Source organism: Terrapene carolina, unplaced genomic scaffold (assembly GCF_002925995.2).
Source record: "Terrapene carolina triunguis isolate 2854851 unplaced genomic scaffold, T_m_triunguis-2.0 Scaffold89, whole genome shotgun sequence".
Lineage (NCBI taxonomy): Eukaryota > Metazoa > Chordata > Testudines > Emydidae > Terrapene > Terrapene triunguis.
The window spans coordinates 21153646-21165832 of NW_020664440.1; the positions used below are offsets into that span (position 1 = coordinate 21153646).

Genomic DNA, 12187 nt, shown 5'->3' on the forward strand with positions numbered 1-12187 from the left:
GGAGAGGGGCATGGGGCATACGGGCCAGGTTGTGGGGCCCCGGGGAGCGGGGCACAGGGGATACAGACCAAAGCGTGGGGGCACAGGGAGAGGGGCCCATGGGATAAAGGCCAGGGTGCGGGGACACAGGGAGAGCGGTATGGGCCAGGGCACGGGGGATACAGGCAAGGCCTTGGGGGCACAGGGAGAGGGGCAGAAGTTGGAGCTGAAGGGGAATAGGGGGAGAGGACATGGGGTGGCCAGGGCTGGGGGCGTCCTAGAGAAAGAAGTGGGGAGGGGCAGCAGAAAATGGAAGGTAGGGGTTGCAAAGAGCAATAGGGAGCTGGGATCATTGGTGGCAAAGACAGCTGGAAAGGGGCCAGGAGAGAGCAGTCCCGCTTGCTGCTCCCAGTAAGTTCTGCTGGTCTGTGGGATACCTGTGGGCACCTCCCCCACATATAGAGTCGAGAGGGGGTAGGTGTGTGGCACACTCTTGTTATGTGACTTTTCACTGTTCCGTAAAACCAGTATCAACTCCCTGTGCCTCTGGGAATAGGCTGGGGATCAGAGAGGTGGGAGCATTGCACAGGGAGTAGGAGGTGGCTGAGCTGAAGCAGTGGTATGATATTACTAGGCATTTCTATAATGCTTCATCCCTTCAAAATGCTTTATGTGCACTAACTTCAACACATCCTGTGAGGGAGTCAGCATCAACACTTTCCTGTTACAGCCCAGGAACTGAGGCGCAGAAAAGTTGAATCCCTTGCCCAGGGTCACCCCCAGTGATTCAGTTGTACAGCTGGGGTTAGTACCCAAGAATCCTGGCTCTTAGTCCCATGCTGTCTCTGAGGTACGATGGGTAGGCAGAGGGACTTCTGAGTACTTACCCCAGGTCTGACACTGACTCACTGTGTGACCTTGGAGAAGACACCTAATCCCTTTGGGTATGTCTCCACTGCAATAAAAGACCAGCAGCAGGGTCACAGCTGGCCCGGGTCAGCTGACTCAGGCTCTCAGGGCTTGGGCTGTGGGGCTATAAAATTGCAATGTAGATGTTTGGGGTCAGGCTGGAGCCCAGGCTCTGAGACCCCATGAGGGAGTGGGTCTCACAGCCTGGGTTCCAGCCCGAGCCTGAATGTGTACACTGCTATTTTTAGCCCCACAGCCTGAGCCCCCTGAACTTGAGTCAGCTGAACCAGGCTCTCAGGGTATGTCTGCACTGCAATTAAAAACCCTGTGGCTGGCTTGGGCTGTGGGGCTATTTAATTGTAGTGTAGATGTTCGGGCTCAGGCTGGGCTGAAGCTCCTGCTACGGGACCCTCCCACCTTGCAGAGTCCTAACACCTGGGCTGCAGCCTGAGCCTGAACATCTGCATCACAATTAAACAGTCCCACAGCCAGAGCCCTGTGACCGGGCGAGTCAGCTGTCATGGGCCAGCCATGTGTTTTTTAATTGCAATATAGACCTGAGACTCCATGCTGCAGGTTTTTTATCTCAGTATAGACGTACACTCTGTGTCTGTCTTACCCATCTGTATGGGCTGATACTTGCTTAGTTTCCACTGGTTTTGAGGAATGAACTGTTTGATATCTTATGAGAGGCGCTAAAGAAGATTCTAATTAAATAGATATGTCACAAAATATTAATATAGAAATATTCACATGCACAACAAAGAAGAATGGATGTGTAAAGAGAACAACTTCTTGTGATTGTGTTCTCTTTTCTAAGGAGTTCCTTGCATCTGTAACAGTGTTATCCCTGCTAGCTAGAACCAGGGTTGTGCTTCCTTTACAAAAAGTGCTCTGGGATAGTTTCCATGTAACAGTAAAGTTTGTTACCATGAGCATGTTTGAATTTCTCTCTACACCTCTCTATTTTAATAGTTTTGCTTTAATTAAATAACTCTAAAATGGACCAGGAATTTTGTAAGAGGATACTAAGAAATGTGTTCTTTCTCCTATTACACAGCATGCCATTTTTCCTTTATTACTGAATGCTCATTTAATTGGGCTGCCTAAATTTAACAATCTGACTTTGTAATATACCAGGGGTAGGCAACCTATGGCACGCGTGCCAAAGGTGGCACGTGAGCTGATTTTCAGTGGCACTCACGCTGCCCGGGTCCTGGCCACCAGTCCGGGGGGGCTCTGCATGTTAATTTAATTTTAAATGAAGCTTCTTAAACATTTTAAAAACCTTACTTACTTTACATACAACAATAGTTTAGTTATATATTACAGACTTACAGAAAGAGACCTTCTAAAAATGTTAAAATGTATTACTGGCACGCAAAACCTTAAATTAGAGTGAATAAATGAAGACTCGGCACACCACTTCTGAAAGGTTGCCGACCCCTGTAATATACCATTACCATGTTGCTTCCTGACTGGGTCTGTGGTCAGGAGAGTATGGGAGCTAGCATTTATGAGAATTCTTAATTTATCTAGCCCTGGATATCAGCTAGACCTCATAGCCTGAAACAGCTGATGACTTTAGATAGCAGTCAAAACACCAAGAGAGAGATGGATGCAAAGGGGAAAGTCACTTTTTAAAATTATAAACATGTTTTTCCCAAGTTGTTGGGTGTACTCTGTGTTTTTTCTATTCTAATGTATTTGGCTTTGCTTTAGTTTGATATATTTCTTTAAAGATCAAGCATCTGATCACATCAACTGGTCCTAGTGTGCATCATTCACAAGCAACCAATCTATGGCAGCCGTTTCTAGTAGTCCTCTTTTTCTCTCCAGCTGGTCTCTTTCTAGAATGATTTCATACCAGTGCAAATATAATTTACTTTTTACTGCAATATTGGAAAATGATTATTAGGATATTTGCATGATGATCAATAACACAGTCCCATTATCTAAAGAAAAGGCTGAATATTTGCTTTGCTGATGGTATGAGTAACTCTGTGAAGCATTGGAATGTTAAATTCAAAATTATAGACTTTCAGGTCAGAAGGGAACATTGTGATGATCTAGTCTGACCTCCTGCACATTGCAGGCCACAGACCCTCACCCACCCACTGAATCTCTGGCTGAGTTACTGAAATCCTCAAATCATGATTTAAAGATTTCAAGTTACAGAGAATCCACCATTTACTCTAGTTCAAATCTGCAAGTGACCCATGCCCTATGCTTCAGAGGAAGGCAATCCCCCCTCCAGAGTCTCTGCCAATCTGACCTGGGGGAAGATTGCTCAAGTTTGTTCTCCTGTAGTGAGGCAGCGTGGTCTAGGCAGGGGACCCAGAACTAGTTAGCAGACCAACATTCTTTTCCTGGCTCTGCCGCTGACCAGCTGGGAGACCTTGGGCCAGGCACTATATTACTCTGTGCCTCAGTTTCCCCTCCAGTTTCCCCTTGTCTTGTGTATTTTGATTGTAAGCTCTTTGGGGCAGGAATTGTCTCCCACTTTGTGTGTATATATATATATAGTGCTTAACACAATGGAGTGCTGGTCTCAGTTGGGGCTTCTAGGTGCTGCTGTAATATAAATAATGGATAATTTATTAATCTCGTGAGCAGAAACAACGTTCTTGTTAAATCAGGTGTTATGCTTGTAAAAGAAAGAGCAGGCCTTTTAATCCCCAACAGAAACATTTGGGATGGAGAAGAGTCTGTGGTTTCTATAGCAAGCAGTATTAAAATCAGTTACTTTAGTTCTGAAAGTAAATCTGCTCCCTTGTACACGAAACAGTTACATAGCACAGTACCCTGTGAATCAGTTCACCCTACTGTTCAGCCTTAGACAAAACTAGAAGAGGATACGTTAATTTAAGAGCTAGGCTCAGCTGGAGAGCAAAGGAAGCATTCTGTACTGTTACCAGCTCTTGTGACGCTTTGCCTTCCTTGCTCACTGTAATGATAAATAATGATAAATCCATAGGTCCACATTTTGTTATGGATTGTAACAGCACTGATTATGAGTTGAGTCCATAATTTTGTTTCATGTCTTTCAGTTCTACTTTATTGTTTATCTATGAGAGTACCCAGGATGTCGTAGGTCCTTTCCAAATGCTCCAGAAGGGTGACCTCTGCTCTGAGGAGCACACAATCTGAGGACAAACAGGCAAATAGACAGAGGTTAGGGAAACAAGAACAGACCGTTCGTATACAAGTTAGCACACCTTACTGTGAGCAGCGCAGCAGAAGTGGATCTTTGAGAGACTTAATTGTGGACAGTGGTGGGGCCTTCCAGATGAGCTCTTGGAAATTGTACCAGGTTCAGGGACTGCATGAAGGAAGGCCTGGAGGCAGTTGTGGGAGAAGTGGACCAGGCTGGGAATGCTGGCAGAGTGGAGCAGATGAGGAGGTAATGTGAAGCTTTACAGTAGTGGCTAAGTAAGGAAGGGCAGAGTTATGTAGAGCTTTGAAGGTGGTTAGAGGAATCAACTTTTTGGTGCAGTAGCAGATGGAAGGAATCAAAGAGAGGAGTGATGTGATCTAAGTGATGGGGAAGGAAAATGACTTGAATGTTTTGTATGGACTGAAGGGGGCCGATGTGTGCTCAGAAGGCCAGAGAGGAGGATGTTGCAGTAGTCGGGGCAGGCTATAATGGGACACTGAATAGGAGATGTGTCTGTGGGAATGGAAAGAAAAGGACCGCTCTTGGAGATGTCGAGGAGCAAGAAGTGGCGGGATTTGGCTATGGCCTGGATGTGTGGGGCAAGGGAGAGAGGAGTCCATTATAACCCCTAGTGACAGGGAGGATGTTATTGTTGTCAACTGTAGTAGAGAATTCTGGAAGTGGGCAGGAAGAAAATAAATTCTGTTTTGGCTATGTTATGTTTTAAGATTTTTGTGTGTGTGGGGTCAGCTATAAGTAATTGCTCAGCAACAACTGTTGCAGAAGAACTTGGAGGTGGTTTTTTAAATCATCTGGCTTGGTCAGTGATTTGTCACCTTAGGCTCAGAAGGTTGTGGATTTGAGTCCACCATCAGAACTTCAAGTCAGAGCCAGCACTGACACCACAATGCAGTATCATTGAGACAGACTGCATGGGTACAGCTGCTGTCCCTCAAGTGGGTTGTTAAACTGAGATCCTTTCTAACCATCTCTGGTGGTTGCCCAGTTGGAAGTTAAAGAATCCAGGGAACCTTTTGATAGTTATTACTGTACAAACCCAAAGCTACATCTTCTAGAGGGGAAAATGTGACATAACAAGTGTCTAGAAGAAGTTATAACTTACGAGCTTTTTATTTCTTCTCTTTCAGATATCTTCTTGAACAGAGAGATGTGGAAATAAATGTTCGGGATAAATGGGACAGTACCCCTTTGTGAGTGTTACAGCCTAGAGCTCCAGTGTGAGGTATTTGGGTGGGGGGGGAAGGTGGGAGATTACATATATGAAATCTCTAGGAATCCTGCCTGGTTGGATGCTCTGCTGAATATTTTATTCTCCCCTTTGTGCATTTTGTGCAGCCAGGTGCTCCCTTGTCTAGCCACTGAGGTAGTGGATATAATAATCTGAATGGGACATGCTATGGAAGTGCCAGAAGAATCCCAAGGCAGACAGTGGATCACTGCCTCCGCCTCTGGAGTGGGGCGTAGTGACTGATTTAGAGGTGTACAGGAACTCTGCACAACAATGTGGGACAGGGAGTGAAGAATATCATGTTCACTATTGAAGTCTGGTGGGAGCTCTGTGCACGTAATATGCTGATTCCAAAGTGCCTTGAGACATCTGCAGTGTATTCTGAAGACTAAATATCTTCCAGAAAGCTTGTACAAAAGTTAAGCAGTAAAGATGAAGGAGGTGGTGGTGTTTGAGTGCCAAAAGTGTGTGAGACACATGATCTCAGTTGGTCCCCAGGCACTCTCGTAATAAACATGAGTCCCTGAAAGTTTACAATCCAAATAGGCAACTTATAGACAAAGGAAGGGAGATGGGATACAATAAGAATGAAGGCAAGTTGAGGCTAAGCATGTGTCTTGTTCCATGACAGTTTAGAACTATTTTTGGATGTTTTTGTGAAGGCAGGATGAAGGTTTACAGGCCTCCTGGCAGAAGTGTGGTTGCAGAGGGACTCCAGGGAAAAGAGCAGAGGCATGGTAGACAGGGCATGGAAGATGATGTGGAGATCAGCGTGGGTGAAATAGTGGGAGTGCATAGTCTAGTGATTATTGGAAATTAGGAGTCAATACTTATGAGTTTAATTTCCAGCTCTGTTACTGACTTGCTGTGTGACCTTGGAGACTTCCTGTCTCCCTGCTTTCCTGATGGAAAAGTCCTCTAGAATTCAATAGGGATCAAACCACCTATAGGATTCTAAAATGACTGTAAGATCTGTAGAACTGAATAGAGACTGAGATCTCTTCAGTAGCTTTTTGGATAGTTCAAAACACCTATATAAAGCTTCTCATGTATTTCAGTCTATAGGACTTTTCTATAAGGGCCAGTTTTATCTGTCTGTAAAACAGGGATAATACCTACTACATTGAGGGGTTATAGTCTTAATTGATATTTATAGTGCAATTTGAGATCTTCAACTGAAAGGTGCAAGAGAAGCATAAAATACTTGGGTTGTGAAAAGATGCCAAAAGGAAAATAAATCCATCCTAAAAGGGAATTGGGGACATTGGTTTACTGTACATCTGACATATGGGGTTGAGCCTACAGCATTCTAAGTATGCAATAATGAATGTGCCTGCTGAAGAAGCAGGAGTGTGTTTGGGGCAGTGGGGCATGGAATTGCTGGGTGCACGTGAAATAAACGAATGAATCAAGTTTGGCAGCCTAGAGGCATTACGAGGGGCTGAGTCAGGGTTTGGACCCTGAGGTCTCCTGGCAGTCCAAGAGGACCTGAGTGTGCTGAGAACAGAACCTGTCCAGCCTTTTGTATGGAGGGGGCACCTGGGGTCATTCCTGAGCAATCTCCTTATGCTCCAAGAGAGGACCAATGTTTAGCCCCAGAAGGAGCCACAAGCACCCCACCATTGATGGAAGGACAAGTTAGTGCAGTGTGGGGCCTGTTGGGGAAAATAGGGGCCTCTTGAGGCATTGTGATACACTCTCAAAGCAACAAAGGTTTCACTTGTTGTAATTCTGACTTTTTCTCTTGTTAATTAACAGATACTACGCTTGTCTCTGTGGACACGAGGAGCTTGTATCCTATCTTCTAGCCAGTGGTAAGAGAGGGTGTTGAGATCATGTTGTTCTCTTTGAGTATCTGTCCCATTGCTAGCTTTCCATTTATCATTTGCTGCTGATGTGTGTAGAAGCCTGTATCACTTTAACTGTTGCCTGCAGAGCCACATCATAATATAATCAAACCTCTGATTACAAAACCTTGACTGTTGTGGGACTCCACAGTCAGGCTGAACTTACTAATGTCCCCTTTACAGACCACTTACCTCTTGGGCTTCCTACAGGGAAGGTTTTTGTGTGTGTGTGTGCGGGGGGGAGGGGGGGGGTTTCCTGGTGGCAGTAAGTTCACCACATGAAGCTGGTGAGTTAGAGGCTCTAGTGAGGGCTGCCTACAGTTACAGCAGACTTTTGCAGGAGTGTAATGCTGTTATCATGTCAGAACTGCACCTTAGTCAATGAATCACCTGGGTGAGCTTTTCCCTTCTCTTCCTTTGTGGCTTTCTACTCTTTTTTTTTGAAGTTTTGCTCCAGACACGGTATGTAAAGGCAGAAGCTATCTGAAGCCTGCATCCCAAGCAAGGGGGAAAAAGTTCATAGGGAAGGGTTGCAGACCAAGCTGGATGAGCAAGCATCTTGAACAGGTGACTTAAGAGAAAGCAGAATGCCTACAAGGAATGGAAGATGGGAGGGATCAGCAAGGAAAGCTTCCTCTTAGAGTTCAGAAAGTGTAGGGATAAAACAAGACCTGCCAAAAGCCAAGCAGAGTTTGACCTTGCAAAGGGAATTAAAACCAATAGTAAAAAGTTCTATAAATAAGAAGAAAACAAGGAAAGAAGAAGTGGGACCACTAAGTATTGAGGATGGGGTGGAGATTAAAGATTATCTACGTATGGCCCAACACCTAAACAAATAGTTTGCTTCAGTTTTTAATTAGACTAATGAAGAGCTTAAGGGTAGTGGCAGGGTGGCTAATGGCAAAAAGGATATGGAGGTAGAAATTACCACATCCGAGGTGGAAGTCAAACTCAAACAACTTAATGGGACTAAATCAGGGGGCCCAGATAATCTCCATCCAAGAATATTAAAGGAACTGGCACATCAAGTTACAAGCCCAATAGCAAGGATTTTTAATGAATCTGTAAACTCGGGGGTTGTACCCTATAACTGGAGAATTACTAATATATTCCCTATTTTTAAGAAAGGGGAAAAAAAGTGATCCAGGAAACTACAGGCCTGTTAGTTTGACCTCAGTTGTATGCAAGATCTTAGAACCAATTTTGAAAGAGAAAGTAGTTAAGGACATAGAGGTGAATGGTAACTGGGATAAAATACAACGTGGTTTTACAAAAGGTAGGTTGTGCCAAACCCACCTGATCTCCTTCTTTGAGAAGATAACTGATTTTTTTAGACAAAGGAAATGCAGTAGATTTAATCTATGTGGATTTCAGCAAGACATATGATGCAGTTCCACGTGGGAAATTATTATTTAAATTGGAGAATGTGGAGATTAATATGAGAATTAAAAGGTGGATAAGGAACTGGTTAAAGGGGAGACTACAACGGGTCATACTGAAAGGTGAACTGTCAGGCTGGAGGGAGGTTACTAGTGGAGTTCCTCAGGGATTCGTCTTGGGACCAATCTTATTTAACATTTTTATTAATGATGTTGGCACAAAAAGTGAGCATGTGCTAATACAATTTGCGGATGATACAAAGTTGGGATGTATTGTCAATACGGAGGAGGACTAGGATATCATACAAGAAGATCTGGATGACCATGTAAACTGGAGTGATAGAAATGGGGTGAAATTTAATAGTGCAAAGTGCAAGGTCATGCATTTAGGGATTAACAACAAGAATTTTTGCTATAAACTGTGGACTGATCAGTTGGAAATGTCAGAGGAGGAGAAAGACCTGGGTGTATTGGTTGATCACAGGATGACTATGAGCCATCAATCTGATGTAGCCATGAAAAAGGCTAATGCAGTCCTAGGATTCATCAGGCGAGGTATTTCCAGTAGAGACAAGGAAGTGTTAGTACCATTATAAAGGCACTGGTGAGACCTCATCTGGAATACTGTGTGCAATCCTCGTCTCCCCTATTTAACAAAGATGAATTTAAACTGTAACTGGTGCAGAGAAGGACGATCAGAGGAATGGAAAACCTACTTTATGAGAGGAGACTCAGAGAGCTTGGCTTGTTTAACCTAATGAAAAGAAGGCTGAGGGGAGATATGATTTCTCTTTATAAACACATCAGAGGGATAAATGCCAGGGAGGGAGAGGAGTTATTTAAGTTAAGCACCAATCTGGACACAAGAACAAATGGCTGTAAACTGTCCATCAACAAGTTTAGGCTCGAAATTAAATGAAGGTTTCTAACCATCAGAGGAATGAAGTTCTGGAACAGCCTGCTAAGGGGAGCAGTGGGGGCAAAAAACCTAACCGGCTTTAAGACTGAGCTTGATAAGTTTATGGAGGGGGTGGTATGATGGGACTGCCTATGATGGCATGTGGCCCATCGGCGACTGCCAGTAGCAAAAGTCCCCAACTGCTGGAGATGGGACACTAGATGGGGAGGGCTCTGAGTTACTACAGAGAATTCTTGCCCAGGTATCTGCCTGGTGGGTCTTGCCCATATGCTCAGAGTCTAACTGATTGCCATATTTGGGTTTGGGAAGGAATTTCCCCCTGGGTCAGATTGGCAGAGACTCTGGGTTTGTTTTTTTTGCCTTCCTCTGCATCATGGGGCACGGGTCACTTGCAGGTTTAAACTAGTGTAAATGGTGAATTCTCTGTAACTTGAAGTCTTTAAGCCATGATTTGAGGATTTCAGCCAGAGGTTAGGGGTCTATTTCAGGAATGGGTGAAGTTCTGTGGCCTGCAATGTGCAGGAAGTCAGAATAAATGATCACGATGGTCCCTTCTGACCTTAAAGTCTGCAAGTCTGAGGGCTTGTCTACGCTACCACGCGGGGTCGAGCTAAGATACTCAACTTCAGCTACGTGAATAACATAGCGGAAGTCGACATACTTAGATCTACTTACTGTGGTGTCTTCACTGTGGTAAGTCGACAGCTGACGCTCTCCCATCGACTCCGCTTGCGCTCCTCGTTCTGGTGGAGTACCGGAGTCGACGGGAGAGCACTCAGCAGTTGATTTATTGCGTCTATACTAGACGCGATAAATCGACCTCCGCTGGATCAATCGCTGCCCGCCGGATCAGCGGGCAGCATAGACAAGTCCAAAGTCTAAATGCAAAAGCTTTTCTTAAAAACAAACCAAAACACCCTTCAAACTTCCTGCTTTCTGTGCCAAAATGAGTGACTGTCCATTCAGTACTAAGGCACCCGTCACATCCCTCATTCTGGCAGACAAACCAGGGCACTTGCAGTTCAAGATCTCAGGGAGATGATTTGTCATTAATGCTGTATTTAACGCACTTAAACAGCTTATTCATTTCTCTTGAAATCTAATAAATTTCCTTCTAATTCTCTCTTTTAGTAAAACTTTTGCGGTTCACCTTTAAAAAGGGTCCCTTGCTTTCTGTGTAAAACAGAAAATTGGTCTTTAAGTATCCTGTGGCTAATAGCACCATTTACACAGTGAGTTTCTTCCTCCTGGAATGACGGAGTTATGCCAGGGCTGAGGCCCAGATCCTTCTGTCACAGAAGATACATGAAACATCTCCTGTCTCATTCATGAAGGCGCGGTAGTGGTGGGAGGTCAAACTTGGAGTGTGGATGGATGGGGAGCCTAATTTTGGCAATTGAATTCCAGTTTTGTATGGGATGATGATTCTCGTAAATCATATAGTCAGCCATAGGACAATTCCCTCTATTTAGCGAGGGAGCCATCTTTTAGAGGTGTATGTGCTGTGTCTGTCTTGCAGTGTTACACCTGTTGCCATTTTGCAGGTGCAAAATGTGAAGCAAACACTTTTGATGGGGAGCGTTGTTTGTATGGGGCTTTGAGTGATGCCATCCGACGTGTGTTGAAGGAATACAAGCAGATCACAGCGAAGTGCATGAAGAGAGATTATTACGATGTCTTCTTGCAGCGGTAAGGTGATGGGACAGCTATTCAGCACGTTTCAGAATCCCAGCCTGTATGTCAGCTAGGCCACTTGAATCTGCTATTCTGGCTTAAACCATTTGCAGGTTGATCAGAGCCCTGCCTCATTCTATACACACTTTTACATATCTTGTCAAATTAGGCAAAGCTTAAAACATACCCTACGGATCATTTACCACATACATCTGGGTGTTGAAAGAAACCTCCATCAGAGGCAGGGCCAGTGGAATGTTGAGAGAGCATAGTAAAAGCATGACATATGCAACCTACATTTTTGAACCCTTGACTGCCAAATCAAAACGCGTTTTCATCAGGTTGCCAAGAAACACATATGTGAATTGGAACGACGTGTCAGACAAATTTAAGTTTCGCCCCTAACCTGCTGCGGCTATAAGGCCAATATTTTCACTAGTGAGCAGTGATTATAAGTGCCTTATTTTGGGGGTGCCCAACTTGTGGCCTCTTAAAGAAGCCTGATTTTCAGAAAGAAGGTGCTAAGCACTTCCTGAAAATCTGGCTCCTTTAAGATGTCTCCAGTTGGGCTGCCAAAATCAGGAGTCACTTTTGAAAATCTTGACCTAAATTTTCAAACAAACAAACAAAAAATTTTAGCTTGTTTTAGAATGGCAAATGTGTGGGATTTTCCCCACTCTCTTTTGTATTCAAAAATGATAGAATTGTCTTTGCTCAGTCTTCCAAAAAATATAGCTCTTGGGCTGAGAAGAAACATGGGGAAAACTTCAGCTTCAAAGATAAATGAAGGTTCTAAGCACCTGAAAAAGGCCCATTAGAATGGAAATGCTTAAGGCTTGTCTGTACAAACACTTAGTTCATGACAAGCTGGGGTGTAAATTTTCCCCACTGTAGCATGCTGTGCGCTAAGGCTGTATCCGTGGTGGAGCTAGGGAGACATACCCATGCTAGCGCTCATCAAGCTCTAGTGTGCTAAAAATAATAGCATAGCTGGAGTAGCATGGGGAGCAGTTTCACAGGCTAGGTGTGCTGAGTAAGTACCCCTGGGGTTCAGAAGGGTGAGTACTCAGAGTA

At 44.3% G+C, this 12187-nt stretch overlaps 1 protein-coding gene across 5 annotated transcripts in view; it reads left to right on the plus strand.

The window, feature by feature from the left end:
- The window catches only part of ABTB1 (ankyrin repeat and BTB domain containing 1), a 40322-nt gene that overhangs the window by 325 nt on the left and 27810 nt on the right, over window positions 1-12187 (plus strand). Inside the window, exons 2-4 of one of the 5 annotated variants that reach the window (XM_024220715.3) lie at window positions 5194-5256; window positions 7053-7108; window positions 10984-11128. In XM_024220715.3, coding sequence (XP_024076483.1) covers window positions 5194-5256; window positions 7053-7108; window positions 10984-11128 — 264 coding nt within the window. Of the gene's footprint in view, window positions 1-5193; window positions 5289-5486; window positions 5545-7052; window positions 7109-10958; window positions 11129-12187 lie in introns of those variants that run through there. The other 4 variants (XM_024220733.3, XM_024220720.3, XM_024220726.3 and 1 more) reach the window with 4 other exon arrangements.